Consider the following 25,963-nt stretch of genomic DNA (forward strand, 5'->3'; position numbering starts at 1 on the left):
AATTACCCTCAGTCTCAACTATTTTTATTGCATATGCCTGGACAAAAGTGTGATGCATCTCCTCCTCTGCCTCCTACCCCGTTTCAATGTCAGATCCTAGCCCTGACCCGTAGTGCCATTTGCGGATTTGAACTTACAAGCTTTGTGTGCAGATTCACCCAGTACTGATCCAATGAACCAACAAAGCCGAAGGGAAATGTGTATGGTTCTCTTTGTAATAAATCATATCCCATGAAAAAGGATTTCTTTAACTCCTTTGCTCCATTATTCGCCGTATCTCACCTTGTCAAAAAAGGTCTGTTAGCAAGAGACTCAGGAGCGTAGTAGGTGCGGGGAAGGAAAACGTAGTGTGGGGGAAGGAAGAATCAAAGCAAAGGGAAAGTCAGAGGTCCTGGAGATTTCTGTAACTTGGAGGTTCTTGAAAGGAAAGGCACAACCTGAAAGAAAAATAAGCAGCCTTAACATTTTTATGGCCCAGCATTGGCCACGTCACTAAACCCTTCTCAATTCTAGCAAGAAACTAGAAGCGGTTTGCTAAAGCACCTGGGCAAGGGATATTTCAAACCTGTGTTGGGTGAATCTCAGAAAGTTAGGCAATGATCTGAACAGAAACCTCCTAGCAGAGATGGGAACTGCAAACATTCAGTTAGTTTCCATTTCAGTATTGGAAATAATTTGCTTTGATTGGATTTGCACCTCTTTATGGTGGTTTAGCAGCAGAAATGTTTGCCAAAATAGCAAATTTCAGGTGAATATTGGAGAATCTTAATGTAACTCAATTTCTAATTCATCAGTCCAAGTGTCTGCAGCAGAAACCTGATTCTAAGAGTTGTGCTCATCCAGTCATGGAACAGAAACGTACCATGTCCGGTGTAGCCTAAGCCAACACAGTTTGAATTTGCAAGTGTCCGACATTTGAATGTTTTTAAATTATGTTAATATGGATGATCAACAGTAATTGCTGATTGCTCAGAAAGTTCATAAAGACATAATGGCTGGTTTCCATGGAGGTGAAAGTGGTGTCATAAAAGGAGGTTGGGATTTCCCGTTGTGAATGATCAGTAGGATCTGGTGGCAAAGACCGAATGCTGCTTTCCTCCTTTATACACACCAAAACATGCAACCGCCTCCACCTTAATTCTGAATCACCTGCACCAACAGCCCAATCCATTTCAGTCTCTAGTTCAAAATTATCCACTTTGTTTTTAAAACCTTTCATTGGTTTGCTCCCACCCCCCTCACAGAGCTTGTTTCTCTCTACTTCCTTCACCTCTCCCTTCACTTACCTGAATTTTCCATCCTTCCTGCAACCTCACTGTTTTTTGAATGCGAGGCAGCTCTCTCAATCTGGTACATCCTTCTGTATTGCTCAGCCCCAGGTCTCATTTCAAAGCTCATCTTCAAATGTAACTTTTCTCCCTCTGCTTTTCTCAGTTTCCCTCTCTCTTTGGGCTTGGTTTTGTACTGAATGTTTTAGTTTATTTCCTGTACAATATAAACACACCACTGCTGTATAATATACCACCCACCATCTTGCAATCTTTATGGGCCAGATTGTGGAGCTCTATGTGACACTGGTGAGTACTCACATGAGTAGTTGGCACTGAAACCCATGGCACTCATCATAGTACTCACCAGTGTGAGTAAAGGATGAAATATCTGGCCCTAAATCTTCAAAGTGCGGTATGGTGCAGTGGGACGCAGTTCTTTTCCCATTGCAGGGTTGGGGTTTTGAAGCAGGGTGGACTAGTGGATAGAACAATAGTCTAGAACTTGGGAGACCTCAGTTCTATTCCCTGGGTGACCTTCAGCAAGTCACTCCACCTCCTCTGCTTCACTTTCCCTACCTGTACAAAGGGGATAATGATACTAACCTCCTCTGTAAAGTGCTTTGAGGTCTGCTGATGAAAAGCACTGTATAAGAGGTAGGTGGTGGTGGTGGTAGTAGTATTTCTCAGTTATGCCTGGAGTACCTGAGACATCAGTCAGCCAGTTAACTAATGGAAACACCAAGCAACATATACTCGGAAAATACTAGTCTAGGCCGTGGAGAGGAAATTTACAAAGGAATGCAAGATGCAAATGGAAAACTACCCAGTTGAAATTGTTGCAGAGGGTATATTGGACACACGAGAGATTGCATTACCTGGGAGTAAAAGAGTGTCACAAATGCAGGATCATTAAAGAGAGAGAAGGCGGGTGAGGGAATACCTTTTTTTGGACCAACTTCTGTTGGTGAGAGAGGCAAGTTTTCGAGTTTACACAGAGCTCTCCTTCAGATGTGGGAAACACACTCAGAGTGTCACAGCTAAATACAAGGTAGAACAGATTGTTTAGCATAAGGAGTTAACGCATATTTCAAGGGACCATTCAAGGTGAAGTGACCTGTAAACACCTCTCTGATCATTTGGGGGGGCAGAAGGAGGGACCTGGGGCAGAGGAGGGAAATTAATGGGTTTATAGATTGTTGTAATAAACCATAATTCCAGTATCAGAGGGGTAGCCGTGTTAGTCTGGATCTGTAAAAGTAGCAAAGAATCCTGTGGCACCTTATAGACTAACAGACATCTTGGAGCACGAGCTTTCGTGGGTGAATACCCACTTCCTCAGATGCATGTAGTGGAAATTTCCAGGGGCAGGTATATATATGCTAGCAAGCAAGCTAGAGATAACGAGGTCAGTTCAATCAGGGAAGATGAGGCCCTGTTCTAGCAGTTGAGGTGTGAAAACCAAGAGAGGAGAAACTGGTTCTGTAGTTGCCAAGCCATTCACAGTCTTTGTTCAATCCTGAGCTGATGGTGTCAAATTTGCAGATGAACTGAAGCTCAGCAGTTTCCCTTTGAAGTCTGGTCCTGAAGTTTTTTTGCTGCAGGATGGCCACCTTAAGGTCTGCTATAGTGTGGCCAGGGAGGTTGAAGTGCTCTCCTACAGGTTTTTGTATATTGCCATTCCTAATGTCTGATTTGTGTCCATTTATCCTTTTCCGTAGAGACTGTCCAGTTTGGCCGATGTACATAGCAGAGGGGCACTGCTGGCATATGATGGCGTATATTACATTGGTGGATGTGCAGGTGAATGAACCGGTGATGGTGTGGCTGATCTGGTTAGGTCCTGTGATGGTGTCACTGGTGTAGATATGTGGGCAGAGTTGGCATCGAGGTTTGTTGCATGGATTGGTTCCTGAGCTAGAGTTATTATGGTGCGGTGTGCAGTTACTGGTGAGAATATGTTTCAGGTTGGCAGGTTGTCTGTGGGCAAGGACTGGCCTGCCACCCAAGGCCTGTGAAAGTGTGGGATCATTGTCCAGGATGGGTTGTAGATCCTTGATGATGCGTTGGAGGTGTTTTAGCTGGGAGCTGTATGTGATGGCCAGTGGAGTCCTGTTGGTTTCTTTCTTGGGTTTGTCTTGCAGTAGGAGGCTTCTGGGTACACGTCTGGCTCTGTTGATCTGTTTTCTTATTTCCTCGTGCGGGTATTGTAGTTTTGAGAATGCTTGGTGGAGATTTTGTAGGTGTTGGTCTCTGTCTGAGGGGTTAGAGCAGATGCGATTGTACCTCAGTGCTTGGCTGTAGACAATGGATTGTGTGATGTGTCCGGGATGGAAGCTGGAGGCATGAAGATAGGCATAGCGGTCGGTAGGTTTTCGATATAGGGTGGTGTTAATGTGACCGTCACTTATTTGCACCGTGGTGTCAAGAAAGTGGACCTCCCGTGTAGATTGGTCCAGGCTGAGGTTGATGGTGGGGTGGAAGCTGTTGAAATCGTGGTGGAATTTTTCCAGAGTTTCCTTCCCATGGATCCAGATGATGAAGTTGTCATCAATGTAGCGTAGGTAGAGAAGGGGCGTGAGTGGACGAGAGCTGAGGAAGCGTTGTTCCAGGTCGGCCATAAAGATATTGGTATATTGTGGGGCCATGCGGGTGCCCATAGCAGTACCACTGATCTGGAGATATATATTGTCATCAAATAGCTCATGCTCCAAAACGTCTGTTAGTCTATAAGGTGCCACAGGATTCTTTGCTGCTTTTACATAATTCCAGTGTCTCTGTTCAGTCCATGATTTTCAGTATCTAGCAAAGTTTTGAATTTAACTCTGCTGCTCACCTTATTGAAGATACTGTGCAGGTTTCCTTAGAGGATGAGGACTAATAGGTCAGATATAGAATCACAGAAGATTAGGGTTGGAAGAGACCTAGTCCACCTCCCTGCTCAAACCATTGATCTCTTTTTGTGAAAAGTGTTCACCAGCAGGTTATAATGGTGTATTTGTGTCTCATCATTTTTCAGTGTGAGTTCCTTTGATAGTGTAGTGATTAGTTTCACCCACATATTTGTTACTGCGGTATTTAGTACACTGGATGAGGTACACCCCATTGTGTGATAAACATGTGCTGGACCCATGGATCTTGAAAGGTGTATTGTTGAGGTGGAGTGTTGATCATCATAGCAGTGGAAATACGTCTACGGGTATTGCATCTGTTGTTATGGCAGGGTCTAGATCTGTTAAGTTGGTGTGTCCAGGTCTGTGGGGAGCTTGCTTCTTATGTTGAGCTTGGAGAGGTTGGGAAGGTTTTTGAAGGCCAAAAGAAGGGTTCAGGAAAGATTTCTTTCAGCATGTGGTCCCCATTGAGTATGGATCTATAAAAGTCATGCAGGAAGCTCTCACCATATGCTTTGGGCATGTCTGGTTATTCATGAGTTTTGGGAGACTGTTTTACCTGAAAAAAGATAAATAATCAAATCTGAAGTGCCAAGGAAAATAACTTTGTTTCCATGGAGATGGCACAAGTGTGCAAGAGACTAATAAAGAAAACACTATGAATGCAAATTAGTCTGTAGGTAAATAAGAAAAAAAAAATTGAAAAAAAGTAAAAAGAAAATTGAACACTGCTCCAAAACTGGAAAGACATACTAATGCCCATATCAAAGAGTAAATTAACTATTGCTTCAATAGACGTGAGATACAGTGATATCATAGACTGACTGATATTCAGAAATTAGTCTGGGATCATATTAAGTAATGTTGGGAGGATCATCCCAACTCAATAACTTGTCAACATTTGCTTCTAGTTTTTGTTTCTGAAATGTTGGTGCAAAATTCTCACATTTATTTGTTGCATAATATAGATCCTGAAATTCATCATAAAGAATGATTCATAAGAAATTTGCTCTGTGTTGTTTAGTTACAGAAATTATGCATAATTGTTTCTGTTCCCTGGTTGGTTCTGTTCCCTGGTTGCAGTTCCTGTTTGCACTTCGTTGTTTGGGGGGGTTTTGTGCTCTATAGCCTGATCAGATGACCACGGAAAATGAACAGGGTGGAATGAAAATTTGTTTGCTTTCTGTGATGTTACTACTTTAAAATATGTTTAAATGTAAATGAGCGGGTCTAGTCATGCAGGAGATGTGATTTCTGGCACTGAGCTCCTACAGAAGATGTCCTGTGGAGTTAGCATGCTGTGTCCTAGCGTGGTTTGCCAAACAGCAAGAAAATTCATTGTGAGCATGAAGGTTTCTAAGTTTGCAAAACGAAAAGGCAGTTAGCATGATTCTGAGCTCTTACCAGCCCTACACCATTTACTTTTCAGTGGCGATTCTCCTGATTTATACCAGTGCCAGTGAGGTCAGAAGCAGGCATTGTGAGAGGAGCTGAGCAGGAATAGGGTTTTCTGTTCTGCAAAAAAATCAAAGATTTTTCTCTTTTTTTTTTTTTTGTTCCACGTGAAATGAAACAAATGTGTTTTGTTTTGCAGAAGAGCAGGCTGCCTAGCTCCCTGGCTGCCAAGGTGACAAAATGGTCAGGTAGCCCAGCCATCTACCTGACCTTTAGGTGGGCACCCTGGGGAACTGGTCAGGTGGGGAACTAGCTTCCTGACTTCCTGAGTGACCAGGGGAACTGGCCTCCTGACTAGGGCCGGCTCCAGGCACCAGCTAAGGAAGCAGGTGCTTGGGGCGGCCAATACAAAGGGGCGGCACTCTGTCCGCTATTGGGGCAGCCCGTCCGAGTCTTCGGCAGCGGGTCCTTCAGTTCCTGTCCTCCTCTTTGAGCTGCCACTGAGTGCCTCCAAAGAGGAAGAGAAGGAGTATAGGACCTGCCACCAAACTTCCACCAAAGAATGGAGTGGCACGATTGAGTTGCCGTCGGAGAACCGCCGTTTGGCTTTTTTTTTTTTTTTGCTGCTTGGGGCGGCAGAAATGCTGGAGCTGGCCCTGCTCTTGACGTCCCACATGACCACCTGGGAGCAATCATTCTGCTGCCTTCCCACAAGCCCTGCCCTGATGGGGTGCCTGAGAGGTGGGACGCTGGAGTCAGCAGAACCCACCTGCCAATTGGTTGGCTGCTTGCCTGGTCTGTCATAAATTTTGACAGAATCGATACATTCTTGGAGAATTCTGTTCTGTTGGAAGGTTTCTGACCAGTTCCGGTGCTGAATTTAATTTTGTAGTTTCAGCCCCACACTTTACTCTTCTAAGTTGTGCATTTTGTGTTTCTATCCAAGCTTGTGCTTTGGCTCAGCATTTAGGATGTTGGGTATTTTCCCTTCATTTTTGCCTGTTACATGTAAAGTCCTAACTCCTAGATTCTTAAGATTTTTGTTAAATGACATTACTAGAGCAAATCTCTATTGTTTGCCTAGGTGTATTTAAAAGATTAAGATAGCACAGGCCTTCACACAATAGTTTGGGGATCAACGAAAGCTCTTTACATCTCAAGAAGCTTTAAGGCTTAGTAGCAAGTTTGATTGTATTGTTTAGTTTTATATATAGGAAAAATTGTATCTTTGCCTGGGGTTGTCTGTTATTGTTTCTGTTGAGAATCAGTGTGATTCCTGCATTGCTGAACCATATCCACTGGTCAGATCTTGCTCTGCCAAGGGGACAATTATTTGTTGCACTTGATGCCCAAAAGTGGATGGACATAGATGACACCTGAAGTGGACAGCAGACGTGATCCCTGCGCTGAAGAGTTTGCAACTGGTGGGGCTCATTTTGTGTCCCCTCCTTGTGTTCAGAAGTATCTCACTCTGCCAGTAATCTGGATGACTGTGGAGGGATTTTTTAAGAGGAAGATATAACTCAACCTGAGTAAGATGGACAGTATCAGACTCGAAATGAAACCACGAAGTAGCAAGAGGAATATGAGTCAGCAGGGAGAGAAGAGGAGTCAGATGTAGCATATATGATCTCACATTAATAAGATTACATGGTTGATCTGCTCAGTAAGAGCTAGTTCATGGCATGATAAAGTAAATAGGGTTGGGCTTTCTTTTCATCCATCCCTATTCCATGAAGCTCTCAAGCGCCCTCTTAATGTCCTTGACTTCCATGTGCTTAAGGACTTTCCTGAACAAGGCCTTCAATGAGGATGGGCTAGGAGCATGGTGGGTGAGCTTAGGCGCAACCTTGAAGACATAGCCGGTATGTGGAAGAACGTGGGCAGATAGTCATGGGCTAGGTGGGCGAATGGGCTGTTGAGACTGTCATTGTTGGTGCTGCAGCGTGGTCAAATTGGGAAGGTGAAGTGGAAAAGAACAAGACTGGCTGAAAGGGAGGTTGAGGGGAAAATGATATGAAGGGTAAGACGCTTAAATGTGAGTCACCAAAGGTGTTGCTACAGAAATCCTGCCGACCAGGTCATGACAGGTCACCGTCTGATCTCCCCTACTGCTCTGGAGAGAGCTTGCCCTGTTTTTTGTGAGGAGCTGTGCACCAACCAGCAGGACTTCCGCCTAATTCTGTCTGACATGGGTATAAGTTGAAGACAATACTGATGGCTGTTTTGTATGTTTGTACAGGTGCTCCTTGATGGGGTTTGATTTAAACCGGCACTGGGCGGATCCATCTCCCTGGGCTCATCCCACGCTGCATGGAGTAAAACAGCTCATCGTTCAGATGTACAACAATCCGGTGAGTGGGGACATTTACACTGGAAAAGCATCTTCCCCAAGGTAGATCATTGCATTGCATTGCATAGCATAGGCAGAGCCTGCGGGCTGCTGCAGGCAGCTGGCAATTCTGACTTGGACAGATCCTGTGGCAAACCTTCAGAAAGGGAACCAAGCAAACATCACCTCTGCTGCATGTCGTCAGGGAACATTTTAAGTGTTTGTCATTGGGAACATTTGAGTGGAGAGAGCAAGTGAAAATAAGTTCAGTGCAGATTATATATGGAATAGTGCCAAACGCAGGGCCCATATTCAATTGAGCCACTCTCTTGATGTCTTGAGCTGGATTCAAAACAGCAGGCCCCTGAAATTGAATTACCAAGTAGTACTGATGTTAATCCAGAGGTCTGGTAGGCGTTGCTATGTAGCATATGGGCAGGAGGGAAATAACATTTGTAAATATTCCATAAACACACACACAGGCTCAGTCCGAGAAGCCGAGATGTTTGTGAAGTGAAATCTCTGCTAATCAGAGGAGATGCATTGCAGGGAATGTGAGGAAGAGGAGGAGGAGGAAGGCAGACAGTTATTGAATGTTTGACATCCAAGTGGAGAAGGATTATTGAATACGCAACCTGAGGAAAAACCACTGAACAAAGATGGAGACGGGGTGGGGAAAAAAGAAATGATTCTAGGCACTCTCTGGGAAATATGAGGGGATTTTATAGACATTGTTTGCTGTGTGGAATTCCTGATATTAATTTGATAATTATGCTTTCTATTTTGCTGATTAGGTGTGTTTCTTTCACATAAACTGAGGTTTTTCTTTGTGTGTGTGTGTGTGTGTGTGTGTGTGTGTGTGTGTGTGTGTGTGTGTGTGTGTGTACAATGGCATGGCTTGGCACCTCATGAAACAGAGGGACTGGTACTCCTGGGTAGTCAGTCCTAGTGCTAGCTTCTCCCTCTAACCCCATGACTTGCCAGCGCACCCCATGCCCAAAATAGCATATAACAACAACGTTCGTATAGGAGTGGCTTCAGGAAAAGGTAAGTAGCCATGAAGGGGGCCTCAGTTTGTGAAGAAGAGTGGTACTCTGGAGTGGAATTCCACTGCAAGAAGAACTTATTCAAATTGTGAGCTTTTTGAGGCAGGATCCACCTTTGAATTCAATGTTTGTGCGATGGGAGGCTCCTAGCTGCTGCAGCGGCACAAATAAAAAAGAATGATAGTAAAGGTAGAAGCTGGCCAGGAAGGGTCTGTTCTCCCTCTCTTTTTCCATCCCCAAGAGCAACCAGACTCTCTTCCAACCTGATGCAGAGGGCTTGCAAGCTGCATCATCAGAGAAGAGTGTTTCTCCCAGGGATAAAGAGGTCCTTGAGTCTAACAGGGAAGCTGAGTGGAGAAAGCTCACTAGATGGTATCCGTATCAGTTGTGTTACTAGCTGAGGTCAGTAACAGTAAAATGAAATTGCCTTTGGATAAAAATATTTCTTTAGCTTGGGCCTCACCCTGAGGAGTTCTGACTTCATTTGGGGCTGCCAATGCTCAGCAGCAGCAGCTCTCAGAGCCAGACTGTCTTCTAGCACTAAATGATACATGATGGGACTGCTCTTTTCCTGGGCGAGCGCTTTATCACTAGTCTCTCTGAGCCAGTTAATATTTGCATGAGCTGACAATAAGCAAGGGGCTGGGAAAAAGAGAAGAAGGGAAGAGTTGCCAGTTGCCTCAGAGGGAGGAAATGAGATCACACGTGGGCCTTTCCGCTGTAGCATTGATGAATTTTATTGGTACACATTCAGGCCGACGCCCTCCCCAGGCAGACGTCCAGCACAAAACCTCTGAATCGCTTAGTCTTAAGTATTGCCCAGGTATAAATTTCACTCTCAGATGCTATGGTGAGGAGCACATGTTAAATGTCTGGATACCCAGATGGATAGAAAGACAAAACAGTTCCATGTCTCTTTCCTATTCTTGTCAAATGGTAACTGATCTGGGAATTAACATGTAAGATAGTGTTAACCCTCCTGCTTCCTCTCCTTCTCAATACAAACAAACAAACAACAGAAGAACATGAACTCAAATAAAATGCAAAATGCATTAGAAAACTATCCTAATTCTTCTCACGCCACACGCTCTCAAGCATAAAAATATGCCACTTCCAAGATCAGTCATGGGGAACTGCCCATAAGAGATTGGATTGTTTAAGGCGAAGAAAGTCCAGCTTAATGTTGCTATCCTGTAACAGCTTGGTGTAGCCCCTTTAGATGTATTCATTTCCCTAAATCATTTAAGGAAAATTAGCTGCCATAACAACATAAAGCAGCTTTTTAAATATTGCAATTTAGGAGTATTTTTCTTCTTCTGCAGTCTGAAAGATAAGCTGTTTCCTTTGAAAAAGTTCACTCTGTATGTAGGGGCGAGTGACATGGGAATAAGTGAAGCAGTTTTAGCGCTCGCTCGCTCTCTCTCTCTCTCTCTCTCTCAGACTTACGCATGTGTACACACACACTGTGCTATAGCTACAGTGAGTTTGGCATAATACAATCCAAGGTTATTTAACCATTTACTGTAGTTACCTGTAATAGGATGGCCACCTCCAGAGCTATCCCTGGGGGACTCAGAGATGATCCTGCAGCTAACTCTCTGCCTTGATTTCCCTCTTCCCAGGGGCTGAATGAGGAAAGATTAAAGAGGCTAGGACTCTTCAGCTTGGAAAAGGGGAGACTAAGGGGGATATGATACAGGTATATAAAACCATGAGTGATGTGGAGAAAGTGGATAAGGAAAAGTTATTTACTTATTCCCATAATACAAGAACTAGGGGTCACCAAATGAAATTAATAGGCAGCAGGTTTAAAACAAATATAAGGACGTTCTTCTTCATGCAGCGCACAATCAACTTGTGGAACTCCTTACCTGAGGAGATTGTGAAGGCTGGGACTATACCAGCATTTAAAAGAGAACTGGATAAATTCATGGTGATTAAGTCCATTAATGGCTATTAGCCAGGATGGGTAAGAAATGGTGTCCCTAGCCTCTGTTCGTCAGAGTGTGGAGATGGATGGCAGGAGAGAGATCACTTGATCATTGCCTGTTGGGTTCACTCCCTCTGGGGCACCTGGCATTGGCTACTGTCAGTAGGCAGATACTGGGCTAGATGGACCTTTTGGTCTGACCTGATACGTCCGTTCTTATGTTCTGATTGCCTGCCTGCATTTTCCACCATATCTGATATGATGGTCTTGCCTGGGGTGCACTCCTGTGGCAGGCCATGGCGCGATCAGTGAACCTGCCTCAGTTTCCCCCTTTCTCCTGTAGTTCCCCAATAACTCTGCCTCTGCTTTCTGCACATGAATAGTCCTCTGTGGGGTTAGTTTATTAGAAAAGTCCTAGAATTCCCCAGCACGGTGAAGAAAGTACCTCATCCGTTCTTCGCTCCCTCGCAACTCAACATGTGAGAGACGCTCCAAAAGAAAAGAACTCGGAATGGGTGTGTGGAGCCAAAGCTGCATAGCAAGTGCCTTGACAATCTGCTAGCCTGCTTGTTTCATCAGTCAGGGTGAGAGATTGTTAATTCAAATCCTATCCTTCTAGTATGTTCAGCTTAGCTTGCGTTTTTGTTTATTTATGAGGTAATCTGCGTTGATCTGTTTGCTACCCCTTATAATCACTTAAAATCTATCTTTTTGTAGTTACTAACCTTGTTTTATGTTTTATCATAAACCAGTGTGCCTTTAACTGAAGTGTCTGGGGGAAATCTCAGCTTGGTTACCACAAGTGTGCATATTCCTCTCCACATTGAGGGAGGGGCAGACATCTTAATGAGCTTACACTGTACCAATCACTGTGCAGTGCAAGACAATATATTTTTGGGTTTATACTGCAGAAGGCGATGCATGCCTGGGGAGCTGGAAGCTGCTGAGGTCTGCTGTTTACACTCAGGTAGCCCAGTTTGGGTGCCACAGGCTGTCTTGTTGAGTGATTAATAGGTCCTGGGTGAGGCTGGCTGTGTCCCCAATCCAGCTGTGTGTCTTTGAGGGGAGCAGTGGTTCTCACAGCTCCCAGACTGCACACCTGGGGTAACAACCCATTACAAATGAGATGAGGACAAATGGTTGGAGTGGGCAGGGGAGGCAGAGACAGAACAGGGATGGGCCTGGGGCAAATGGGGTCAGCTTGTGGAAAACAGGAGCAGCCGGGTCTGCGCCCACTAAAGAATACTTCTCTCCAGAACCCAGCATGGAACCCACTGAGTTTCCCCATTCCTATGCTGTCAACTTATGGTTGTGAAACCCACTGGCAAAGCAGCCCTCTAGTGCTGGACACATAGAGGATGACAACCTACTACTGCTCTCAGTTATTCTCTTAGCTCAAGTCACGGAGGTATGTGCTATGGATTGAAAGGTTCCAATCCAAGTTGGTGTCAATATGATGCCACAGGATGGAAACCCCTTTCTGGGTTTCAGAGCCCAGGCTTCAACCTAAGTGGGAACATCTACATTGCTATTTTTAGCCCTGTAACATAGCCCCCATTAACCAACCCTAATTTTGTGTTCCTCATTTTGTAGACGAGCACTCTTAGCTGCAACTGAAAAGAATAGGAGCCGTGCGTTGCATTTACAAGGTGCTATATAATGCTAAGTACTATGAAAAAATCAAGTACTAAGCATCTCAAATTGGGCACTCCAAATGACTGGACACTTTTGAATTAATCCCTCTGTGCTTCAGTTCCCAATCTGTAAAATGGGAATAATCCCAATATATCAGTTTGTGGAGCTCTCAGTTACCGTGCTGATGAGCATCCTATAAAAGCTCAGGAGGAAATTAAGAAATCTGTTGTCAAAGCAGGGTATGAATGGTTTGCAATAAAGCCTTGGGCCACACGCTGAACAATGAGACTAAAACAAAATATCGAATAGCTGCTTATTCAATGAACACCATCCATCATGAGTATTGAATGAGGCAAAACATAGTCTGTGCTCCTGTAACTGAAGACTATATCCGAATGCAGACACACAAAAGAGCTGAATTAATGCTCCACAGGCAACCTGAGATGATTTTTAAGAGTGTGGATTGATTCCTCAGGAAAGAGGCTGGAGTGGCAGTTATGAAACCAGAACAGGTACAACATGGGAAGCAGCAGTAGCTTCTGCCCGCTGCCCTGCCTGCATGCCTCAACACCGCCTCAGAGACCACTGCTGGTGGTGGGAAGGGAGTTGGAGCTCCACGGCCCATTCAGGTCTTGATCCTGCAAGGTGCTGAGCACCCTGGCCTGATGCAGCAAAGTATTTGAGTATGCTTAGTAGTTCTCCCGATGCTTAGGCATGTGGCTAGTTTGCTCAGTCCCTTGGCCTCTTCAGCAAGTGTTTTTGGGCTTTGAGGTGTGAACACACATCCACCACAGACTGAACTGGGAATGTCCTCTCATTTCCCACAGGCCATTAAGGAGTAATTGAATGATAATGATTTAGGGTCACTAGTGATTGTGTCAAAGGACGTGACCTGGAGATTACATGCTTCCTAGCCATTTGCAGTTTCCTAGGCCATCCAGTTCCCCATAAAGATAGTATGTTTAACTGAGGTTCAAAATAAGTTAAAAGAAAATATTTTGTATATCCAGAATAGCAGCCGAGAACCATAGACTCCAGAGTTCATGTTTACACAGTAATGTAGCAGGAAAGCTGGCACCTTAAATGACATGGGCCCGATCAGGCTCCAGTGCTCATTAAAGAACTCACTGCTCCTTCCCTTCAGGGATAGGAAGGCAGTTGTGGGTGGGGGTCATCTTTAAACTTCCCAGGACAGAGAGTCAAAGTCAGAGAGGGATGAAGGAGGGTGATCCTGCTGATGTCCCCAGGTACAAGAGCTGGAACTATATCTAGGAAGGAAACACAACAGAGAAGAACCCTGGCTAAAGGGCTGGAGTGAGGCATGGTGAGAGGTGTCAGAACTGTACTGGAGGTCTGCGATGTGGTGAGAGACGCTGAAACTGTATTTGGGAGAAAGAATGGCTAGATACATTCAGAGCGGAAATCAGATGTACATTTTTAACCATGAGAGTAATTAACCATGGGAACAATTTACCAAGGCTTCTGGTGGATTCTCTATCACTAGCCATTTTTCAATCAAGATCGGATGCTTTTCTAAAAGATTTGCTCTAGTGTCAGCTGACTCGGTCCAGCCACCGGGGTTTTATTGCAGTGTAGGCATTCCCCAAATGTTCCCTCTTCGCCATGCCCCTCCTCATTCCTCTTTTAGGGTCTGACTACACAGCATCGTAACTTTGGATCCTTGGGACCCATTCTGGTGGACTCAGTGTTTCTAAGCCCATTCTTGAGTATCCCTATTGCATTGTATACCTGGGTTTACAATTACTGGAGCCGGGTCTCGCAACTGTGCTAACAAGCCCATACTGCACTATGCAACCCTTCTGGCTTGGGCGTGCTGCTTGAACTGTATCTGCAGTATACAATTATATGGCTGCCACAATGGGATTCAGACTGCCCTCATCCGAGATGGTGGGTTCTAGGATCCAGATCCTGAGTGCTTGCTGACCTGATTCGGAAAGATTTGTGTGGACGATAGCGGGCTTTGAGCTCAAATCTGAGTCTGAGCTTGGGTTTCCAATGCAGTGTAGACATATTCGTATAGACCCTGTTCCTCAGAATTCTACTATCTTCCCCTTTGCAAGACTGTCTCTTTGCTGCTCCAGCTATTCATGGCCCTTTTGGCCCCTGACCAGTGTGATTGTTACTTACCTTTCATGCTCTGACATCCCCTATGATTCTGATAATGCTTTGGTCATTCATGAGATCTTCTTGGCTCAGTTGCGGGCAGTTTAATTGTCATGCAAACTCCCTTTCTCCCAGCCTTGCTTCAGGTGACAGCATCTAAAGGGGTTGCCATCAAGGGTTATAGGACTAATGTTTTGCCCACCCTTAAAAGTGGAAGAATATTTTACAGTGACCTCCTGATCCTGGACAAATCTGCTGATACAATGTTCAGATTGTGAAAACAACTCTGTGGTGGCCCTATAAAAACAAACCCAGCCTTTCTTGTGCATCATGGACATGTGCTCATCCCAGGTCTCGCTGAAATTTTGCAGGGTGGAAATCTGGATCTGTATTTTCCAGTATCACTGGTTATAAAGGGAAAAGGTTTATCTGGGAGGCAGGCAGTGTAGTCCAGTGGATAAATGTGTCACTTCACTAGGAGTCAGGTGATCTTTGTTTGAACCCGGCTTTCATATTCTGCACCATGAAGCTATCTGCAATGACAACATTGTTTTAATGATCTCCCCCAGTCACCCCATTCGGCAGTGCTATGTTCCTCTCCAGACAACGCAATAAGAAAAACACAGCTCATCTCCCTGTTGAGCATATTGTGCTGGAGTTTGACATAAATTTTCCTTTTGGCAGGTCAGCAAATTGTGTCAGTCTTACAGGCTCCACTTCCACTCGTCTCCTGAAATGATGTTATTAGTATTATCATCAATGCAATACTGTACCGCCGACACATAAAGTATAATAATAGACTTTGCAGGATTTTTGTGTCAAAATTGCACACTTAAGTTTCCTACACTATGAGCCTGCAAGGGGTATTATTGAATCTAACATTTGAATGTCTGAAAGCAATTGTTTTCTGCTCCATATTTCCACCACACACACACACACTCAGATTTGCCAAACCCTTATGTATCATAGCAGCAAAGTGGAGCGTATTTCATAGCAGAGCTCAAAAACTAATTTGCACTCCTACTCAAACCGTTTTGAATGTTAATAAATGAAGCACGGGAGGCGGGCGAGTGAAACTGTCTGGGATGAGACCATCCGTTTTGATTTGTTCTCAGCCCCACTGAGTAGCACAGGGAACATGTACCCTGTTCGGAACTCTGTTCTGTTTGGCATTGTACTTGCAAATGAAGAGATATGGGAGCAATGTAACCAGCAGAGTCACTTTAAGGGTTTTTTTAAACAAAGGAGTTGTTTGTGTTTGGAAGATAAATTAGAGCCACGTGGCCAAATGCATGGGTCTGGTATGGCTGCATTGTGCTCGTTCAGTGGTACGAGGTATTAGCTTTGCTATAGCACAGGCTTACCCAGCCAATGTGGGGAACAGTGCAGCAGTTCTGATAACACCAAGCATCTGGCTCTCTGGTGCAGTAGCTGGAAAAGAGTGGGGCTTGAGGATCAACTCAGCATTTGGGGAGGATCCAGTGGCTGACATACATGCCACACCTCTGTCTTCGGTACTACATGGCTATAGTATCTGAGCAGCTCTCCACACCCCATGAAAGAGGGAAGCACTATTATGCTAATTCTACAAGTGGAGAATTGAGGCATAGAGAGACTAGTCCCAGGGCACACAAGAAGTTTGCAACAGAACAGAGAATTGAGATGCTAGCACCTGAACCCCGGTATCCTTCCCTCAGGCTCCTTTTTGTGCTGCCCGTAGCTTAGATTTAGCTGAGCATCTGTTGGGTGGTAGGGTAACAATGGGCCTGAGGAGAAGGCTTTGGTAGATCTGGCTGCTGTCAACTAGGGATGCCGTGTTCCCCTTGGAAAGAAATAGTACGTTGGATTAACAGTAGAGCTGGTCAATGTTTTTTGTCAAAAGTTTTTTAGTCAAAAAATGTTTTTCCAACCAAAAAAACCAAAACCAAACAAAACAAAAAAAAACACACCTGCAGAAAACATTGGTCAAAATATTTTGGCTTTTGACTGAAAAAATGAAAATTGCAGATTTACCAAACAATGAACCAAACTCAGGCATGTGGCTGGATGTAGGCAGGATGTTCCCTCAGCAAGGCCTTAATATCACTGGTCTACAATTTTTGAGACGCTGTCTGCTTCAGAGATAAAATGTGCTATTTATTATGTATTTTGATGTGCTGAATTCAAATATGACAATTAAAACAACTGATTGGCTACTGTTCCTAAAATATTTAAGTTTTTACATTTTATGTCTATGTATATTGAGTAGATAGTAGAGTTTTAATCATAAATTGTAAACCTAGATCTTTTCATGTGTTTATGGTTGCTTTACATGATAATATTTCACCTGTCCTGTTTATGTAACACTTTAAAAATCAGCAAAAGGGTTATATAAATAAAATTGATTATGAAACAAAAGGCAAAAAACTATAGTGTACATAGTTTAGTCCTATTCAGTGTCTACTCAGCGCTTCTTGGCTTGTCTCTTGTATTCATTAAATGGAGCATCTCTTGTCACTGCCCAGCAATAGTCTGCAAGCATTGATGGGCTCCATTTGCCCTGATAGCCTGCCAGGAGATTCCACTGCTGTAGTCTGGAGCCCAACAGCTCTGCCTTACTCTTGGGTAGTTCCAAATCCGTGACAAGGTCATTCAGTTCACCTTGTGTTATGAGGTGTGGTTCAGAGGAGGAGGATGGGAGAAAATGTGGGTCCTGTGACATTGGTGGTTCAGGACCAGAAGTTTCATCCTCTTCTTCTTCCTCGTCTGACTCAAGTGAGAATGATTCTGGTGCATCAGGAACCGGCAGTCCTTCTCCGTGGGGTACTGGGCTTATAGCTAATGGAATGTTTGGATAATGCACAGTCCACTTTTTCTTCTTTGACACATCTTTCCCAACTGGAGGCACCATGCAGAAGTAACAATTGCTGGTATGAGCTGTTGGCTCTCTCCAAATCATTGGTACTGCAAAAGGCATAGATTTCCTTTTCCTGTTCAACCACTGGCGAAGATTTGTTGCACAAGTGTTGCAGCATATGTGTGGGGCCTACCTCTTGTCTTGATCTCCAATTTTGCAGCCAAAATAAAGGTGATAGGCTTTCTTAACCATAGTGGTTATACTGCGCTTTTGTGATGCAAAAGTCACTTCACCACAAACATAGCAGGAGTTCTCTGCACTGTTCACACAAGTATGAGGCATCTCTGCTCACTTTGGCTAAACAGAAATGTGTCCCTTTGCAAAATCAAACACTGACAAATAAGAGAGCACGACACTGTATGATTTCTAGAGCTGATATAGGGCAATTTGTTCAGCAGAGTGATCTAAGCTTCGTTATGATTGCATCATCCATGACTTCTAGGAATACCATGATGCAATTCATATCGTGTATGATGCAATACCAGCTTCAGATTGCATCATTCATTGTTTTGCCTAAAAAGCAAGTACTGTCCAAACCCAGTCATAGATTTATTCATAGATCCAGTCAAAGATGTATTTTAGACATTTCTGGTTTAAATTGAGATCCCTTCCCTTTATAACTCACTTATCCTCCACCATTCCCAAGTCAAGGGTCATATATACTGACCCAATAGCATATCTTGAAAACTAGAGCCAATCAACAATTTTAAGCATCATTTTCATTCTCAGTGACCCAGAATTAGTAAAGTTGGACTACATTTATTTCAGAAGCATTTTGGCTGTAGAGCAGTGTATTCTACAAATGCAGCATCATTGTGTGGCTGGGACCAGCTCAGCCCAACCCACAGGTCCCTCATAAATTCCCTTCCTGCAAAGAGTAGGAATAATTCTTGTGTGATAGGGACTGTTGCTCTGTGGCCATACAAAAGTATGCATAGAAAGATGCAGACTGTGTCCATGGTCATACTTCCTTGCTCCTCTCCATGATAGAAGTCACAGATGACCCTACAGATCAGGTTTTCCACAGCTTGTTACATACAACCCACTTGCAGCCTGCACTCCTGTTGCTGCATTGTCCATTATTTGGCCCTGTATGTGCGGGGGCCAGTGCAGCCAGAAGAAAGCAGCTGATTAACAGTACACAGAGTAGCACAGGGAATGGTGATGCTTGTATCTGATTGAACATGCAGGGGGCATGTTTTAGGCAGTTAGAATATAGTTACTTGCATTGGAATTTGGCCAGGACACTGAGCAAATAAGACCCCTGCTCTTTTGAAAAGTGCCATCGATTTCCTTAATGACCACAAGTTGTCAGGACTTTAGTTTTACTTCTCATTAGAAAACTCCCCTCTGAGCATTTTAATAAAACAAAGCTACTTTCCGAGTATTTCTGAAATCTGAGCTCTTAAACTTCAAGGACCCGGACACAGCTTAACACAGAAGACCTGGTAGGAATATTACTTTGACCTTGCGTGTGGCTGCCCTGCAGTTTTGCATACGTTTTCTTGATCGAGAGCCCAGTTTAAGCTGTTGAATGGGGTCTGTGTCTATAATGTTCCCTAAGAGCTATTATGCAAGAGAGATTGGTTATTTGAATCATGAATCAGTCTCTGGATGGCTGAAAGTTCATATATTTCATGGCTATTTTTCATGATATATGTGACCTATTCATAGTGTGTTCTAACCCGTATTGGAACAAGACTTAATTTCACTTCTTGTTAAAGCTTTTCTGCTGACTGTCTTCCATTACACTAGTAAACGTTAGAAACCATATCAAAACCCAGAGGACCCCTATATGCAGAACTCCATTGCAAAGGATTCTCAGACAGGAAAACTGTATTAACTTTGTAACTGTTTCAAGCCAGAGTCAAGTTAGCATCAGAGCTTGCATTTTTCCAGATGGTAGGTATTACCAGTTTCTGAGGATCTGCTTATTAGATCCCTAAGATACTGTTAGTAAAATCATATTAAGGGAAATGTGTTAATTAGATGGAAGTTTAATGTTCCTGTTGTTAGCAAATATATCTTAATATAGTGATTTTGCAACATAAAATTTAGCAATAGTTCTAATAATTTTTATAATAGTTTACTGTGTCTTTTTCTATGGCTCCCATCTGACATCTTTTGCAGGAGCACTGACACTTGCAAATTAATAGATTTTAAGACCAGAAGGGACCATTAAGATCACCTAATTTGCCTTCCTACATACAACAGGCCACTGAATTTCATCTAAAGTAGTTTGCGTCAGTGCAGGCCTCACAAAAGAAAGTGCTCGTTTCTAGCAACTGCACCACTGGGGAGAATGGCTGTCCAAGGACCCTCAAAAGGCTGAGGTTCATAACAATGAACACTCAGAAGTTGGGGTGCTTCTCTAAACCATGTTCAGAACCCCTTTCCTCTCCAAAATTGGGATGGAAATGCCATGTGACTAGCCCTTTTAATTGTATTTTTTCCCAGTATTATTGCCTTTTCAGTAACTGGCAAAGCTAGGAAGAGCAAATAATCCCAAACGTGAAAATCAATTTTTAAGAAGTTCATTTTAATATTTCAGACTTTAAGAAACTGGTTATGTTTGAATTTTGGTCAAAGGTTCAGGCTGATTCTTTAATTGAGATGAACCATGTTACTTACAGCTAATGTGAAATCTCAGAAACTTGATCCTTGATCATTTTTCAAAGCATCAGTCTTGAAGATGCAGAAATATGTTATTACTAAGGCAGACTTATCTGCACGTGTATCCTTTGAAACAAACACAGCTTCACGCACCTTGAGGCACTGAAGGAAGCCTCAGTGCTTTAGGTCATTCTCTGCAACAAACTTTAGAGTCGGGCTAGGAATGTGAAGTTATTACTTTTTACCAGGTATGTATCAGACTCTCCTGAGGAAATCAGCTTGCCAGCTAATGTCCTCATAATTATTGCATAGCTTACTAAAAGAGATCATTTGATGATTACTTTGCTAAATCCTCCAGATTCCTGTCTATAAAGCAATGTTTTCCAAAGTGCAGGATATGCCTCTCTGGGAGTTGTGAAGGACTAGCCAGGAGAGTGACCGGACCTCTCAGTTGTTCTTCAGAGTCTCAGCTTCCTTTAAAAAAAAAAAAAAAAAGCAATTCCTTAGGTGTTATGGTATGAAGAAAACCTTCAAAATGTGACACAAGCATAATCAGTGCAGATATGTCTGCCTGAGTTTGCAGAGAGCCTGAACCAGTCACTCTGAGATGCAGATTGTCTCATTCATTTCTTTGAGTACTACCCAGATGCCAACGATGAAACTGAAAATGTCAAGCCTGTTAACCATTGAACTTCTCACCAAAGAAAGGAGAGGAAGGCTCATGTAATCAAGATAGACCCCAGCATTTCATAAAATGTGGGGTGGGGGGTGGGGGGATGGACCCAGCACAAAAGACTAGCTGGGGCAATGCAGATAATGGTTCAGTTAAGATGTACACAACACATGGAAGGTTTGCAGAGATGGTGTGGGACATCTGCTTAGAAAGCTGGGGAGCACTGCTGTAAAGGATCCATGTTCTATAGGTTTTCTGTCTCCACATGTACCCTGCTTATTATTTTTCAGGGTATGTGGGGTTACTTTAGGGCTGTTTCAAGCTTCAAATTAACTCTGTAGCTGGGATACACAGAATTCTTAATTATAGTGCATTTACACAAGTAATAACACTGCCGAAAAAATAACAGTGCTAATTTTCAAGCTGATTGGGTTAGAGACTCTTGCTTAATGTGGGCCCTATCTGCAGGTGTGTGTTGTGTGCACTCCTTTTCTGTACATAAGAATGCCTTACATGTGAGGTTTATAAAATGGTTTACTGTAGTGAAAATCATGATGTCATTCATTATTTTATATCCAGCTCCTTTAATTCTGAAAGATTCCAATGGACTTAACATGTACAGGAATCAGTTTGCCCACCATAGAAATGCAGACACCTTTGGGGCGGACCTTCTCAGCATTTCTCTTGTGTTGGGAAATTCTTGGAGTTTTTCATTTTCCCAAAATGGGGAATTCACTGCAGAATTAAATCTCCGCAGGAATCGAAAATTCCTTTCCTGTGACTTGAAGACTACAGACACGTTATCTGCCGCATACCCTGCTTAGCTGGCCAACTTGCTTTTCTGTGCTTGGGCTTTCTGCTATTGCCATGGTTACATCATAAAACAGAGACAGCTTTTTATTCTGTTTATGTCCCTTTGATAATGGTTGTATTGATCTGGCCTTGCGTGAGCAGAACTTCGCAGTTTACCAAATGCCATCAAGGGCACCAGACTTTTACTGCAGCCAGCAGACGTGTTCCATCATCTCTGAGCCCTTGCATGCTAAAGGGAAAAGCAGCAGGACTCCACATGCTGGTGACCTGAGATAGTGGCATGTATCAGCAGCTGGCACATGTTAGACTCAACTGCCTCTAAAGTTAAATGGGGTATATGCATGGTTTCTTTTCTGCAAGTTTGAATAAATTGTTCAGCACAGAAAAGAGTGGGATTCTGGCCCCCTTTCAACTTCTTTCTGCCTCTCTGACTGCAGATAGGGACTGGGCTGGTCCCCTGGGGAATTCATTTAGTGCCGTGGCACTGGGGAGTGTGCTTTGAGGCCTGAGACTCCCAGACAGCTAGTCTGGGCACAGTGTGTGAAGCTAAATCTCTTGCAAGCACCTTAAGCACAGAGTGATCACTGAACATCGCAGTGCTAGGCTGGCAATACGCTGCCCTACTGAACAGCCACTGGTGTTCCCTGGAGATGATGGGGACAGAGAGAGCTTTTCACTCTGACTATTCTGGGCTGTAGAGAGGACCGCGGTCAACCAAGTGAATCAGAGCAGTTCCCAGGGCACAAAGCCACATTTATCCCCTATCTGCTGGGCAGTGCCTCCTGAGAGATACACACATATTGTCTTTTTATTCTTAATCATACAGTTTGGTGACAGATTTCCATCCTTGGTCCCAAATAATACCATTTCTCACAGAGACAAGGAATTTCTGATTTGTAATTATGGGGTTGAGTGTGGTCCAGTGGACAAAACACTAGCCTGACACTTATTGGCTTGGGTTCTAGTCCCTTTTTCTGCCACTGTCCAACTATGTGACCTTGGTCAAAGCCCTTCTCTTTGTGCCTCAGTTTCTCCATTTCTGCAAGGAGGCTAATGCTACTTTGTAAAACACTTTGATCTATACAAATGAAATGCACTGTAGAAGAACCAAATTGTATTATGTATTGTTGTTATTACTAGTTTACCCAGAAAAAATGCACCTCAAATCTCTCAGTACTGCTTCCTGGGTTTAAAGCTCTAGCATTCTATTCTTTCTTCCTTTCTCATATCAGTTTAGAGGGATAAGAACCAAGAGGAACCTGCCTTCTAATCCAACCAGATTACTGAGCAAATTGCTTCATTATCTGATATCTCAGTCAGCTCAGCAGGAAATTTTCAATAGAAGGCAACATTTCAGTAGAGAAATGTTTTGGACCAGATCCTTATCATTGATGTAGCTCCATTGAAATTAATGGAGCTGAGTCCGTTTACACCAAATGAGGGTCTGGCACTTTGTTTGAGGGGTGGAAGAACCCAACTGTTCAAGGCTCCTTTGCTAATTTCCATAGCAGAAAATCAAAGTTGCTCTTTGAAAGGAAGGTGATTCAAGCTCTGCAATGATGTATTTTATCATGACAGTTATAATAATTCAGTGGACATTTTAGAAGGGGTTAGAGTAGCTGAAAAAAAAAGAAGTGATGTGACTGTATTCTGAATATGATGCAGAGGGAAAGGGCAGCAATTGTAATATTTAATGCTGTTATTTTTCAAAGGCTACGTAGGTGGAGAAGTGGAGATTATCTCATTTCAAGGGCAAACTACTTTTTTTCCTTAAAAATCAGAAGGTGCTGATTGCATGATCCAATCTCAGCCTGGTTTTAAACTGTTCATTCTGAAGATCATTCTCCAAGTGGCCTGGTTACGTTGTAACAAGATTAGAGGACGAGGGAGAGATGCTGTGAACTGCTCAGTTGTGCTCCAAGGACTGTTGGAAAGTGCAGTTTGGAGTACATTGGTTACAAAGGAGCATGAAGAGGCCCATCTGACCTCTTGCTAGTATTGCAAGGAGTTGAGATTGCCCACATGAGTTGATTAAATATTTGTTTTATAAACATTAAACTTTATTAGCTACTTGAGTCAAACTGAAATATACTGTGACTGCATAGTAACGTGGCAGGAGCTTTCTTAACACACGGTTTGCAAATGACATAGTTGATTTCTACTGTGTTGCAATAGTAAAGGATTTATAATACAATAGTCAGTGCGATTTTATATTATCAGTAAAAATAAATTCCAGTGTAATATGCCGGTTCTGAAAAACAGAAACTCACCCAAGTGAGAGATGTGTCTAGTGTTGGCTGGGTTCAGTGCCAGAACTGCTGGATGAAGTCAATGGGAGCTATAAATGGTGATTGCTGCTTCTTGACTTGAGCTCCAAAATGAAGCCATGATGCCTAATAGGCACCAAGTAAAAAGCAAAGTTTCTGTGTGGGTAAGCAGACTTTTGGCGTATATTATTTATTTCTTCTCCAGATTGTGCATTGGGCAGAGGTGTTTATCTCTTTCATCCTGGAGATCGGAAATAGGATCAGCTGAGTTTTGAAAACTATTCTACCCTGGTTATGCTGAGATCTTGGGAGACATTTGAATATCTCAGGGTTTGCAATGGCGCTGAGGAGCTATTAACGAGGCCGGTACAAAGACTACGGTGTACTCTGGGCACCCAGTCCTGGAGTGCCTAGGAGAAAACACCATCTGGCTTTGCAGACTGGCTGACTTCAAAGGTCTGTGCTAATTGAAGTACAGCTCCTTAACACACTGCACAGAGCCATCCCGCACGAGCTGGGAGATGGGCTGGATGATCTAGTCGGAATTTTCCTTTAGCATTGGCCTGTGTGTGATTCTAGCTGGCATTCTCCTTCAGGACATAGCATTAGTACAGAGAACATAATCGAGGTTAGGTTAACTGGCTCTGTTCTGCAGATAACTTTGTTAATGTGATGCAATTGGTGTAATCTATACCTGATTGTGGTGTTAGTTTCATGCTCTGGACTGCATCTAGCATGAAATTGATAAGGCAGTCCAAGGACACACAGATAGATCACACCTCCCAAGAATGCCTCTTATTCAGCTAATGCTTCCTTCCACTAGTCTGAGTAGAGGGGCAGTGGGTAGATGGACGTGCCCCCCCCAGAGATCACAGACAGCAAGAGTCACAGCTGGACACATTTCCCTCCGGAGCTGTTAAATGCACAGGAAACGTACCGAGTTTACTCTGGGTCAAAATTCTCAAATCTGCCCAAAGTTAAGGCCCCTCAATACATAGATAAGCTTCCAAATAAAAGTGGTCTGATTTCTAGGGGTGCCGAGCACTTGTAGTGCCAAATGAAGTCTGCATCTCTGACAACCAGCCCACGTGGATTGCCATTTTCATAGAGAAAATAAGATAAAAATCAGTCTCTCCAGTGTGGAGTTATTTAAGCCTTGCTATGGCTTTCTCTTGGGATTTATTGCCTCCAGTGACAGTAAATTCAAGTTTAGTTTAAATTGTTCCAATTCATTGTATTACTTGTGAAGGTATCCGAGAGGGAGAGAGCTGAGGAGCTGAAGTCCTTTATCTACAGGACAAGGTTCAGCCCCAGGGTTGAGTTGAGTAGTTCACTTTCCAGACTCAGAATTATTATGATTATTTACTTATTAGCTATATTACGTTCGCTTCTAGGAGCGCTAGTCAGGGACCAGGAACCCATTGTGCAAGGCACTGCAGAAACACAGAAGAAAAAGATGTCAGTGACCTGCAGAGCTTTCACTCTCCATCTCTTCTCTACTGAGATTGCCAACAGCTCGGCCAGTTACGGAGGGGGATTTTAGTGATGAAGAACTGGGATGAGACCACTTAATGCCATTGATAGAAGTCACCATGTAATGACTTACTAGCTACTGCCTAGGACTTCATTTAGCTCGCTAAACTAGAGGTGGAGTAATCAATGGTCCATCACTTAACCGCTGAGTCATCCAGTTCCTATAAATTAGAATTTAAAAGAGGTAAATCACTTGTCTTAGCAAAATTTTTGAGTGGGAATGGAGTTGAATAATAAATATGGACCAGAGTATTTTTATAGGGACAGCTGAGACATGAGAGATTTTAACAGCCATGGGAAGGTATTTTTAAAATCCTTTCCCTACAATTTTCTTAGTCATCTGCTAATGGTCTTCTCTCAGAGAGGACTGAAACTTTAAGAGAAGTGTCACTGAAGTTTAGCTGGTAGTACAAAAGAATGGATTATCAGTCAGACCAATGCAGATAGAAAAGCGTGTACAGAATGAATGAATTTCCTTGGACTGTTGTAGTTGTTGGCGTTTTAGAGTCAGTTTGAGTAACCTACTAGTGTGAGTCAGAACAGCTTT

The 25,963-nt window shown here is 43.3% G+C and overlaps 1 protein-coding gene across 1 annotated transcript in view; it reads left to right on the forward strand.

Annotated features, from left to right (window-relative positions):
* AGBL4 (ATP/GTP binding protein like 4) overlaps window positions 1-25,963 on the forward strand; it is a 1,406,381-nt gene that overhangs the window by 1,178,851 nt on the left and 201,567 nt on the right. The window contains 1 exon segment of the mRNA XM_030571608.1: window positions 7,797-7,908. Within this exon segment, the coding sequence (XP_030427468.1) occupies window positions 7,797-7,908 (112 nt within the window).

The sequence above is a fragment of the Gopherus evgoodei genome, chromosome 8 (assembly GCF_007399415.2).
Source record: "Gopherus evgoodei ecotype Sinaloan lineage chromosome 8, rGopEvg1_v1.p, whole genome shotgun sequence".
NCBI classification, from domain to species: Eukaryota; Metazoa; Chordata; order Testudines; family Testudinidae; genus Gopherus; species Gopherus evgoodei.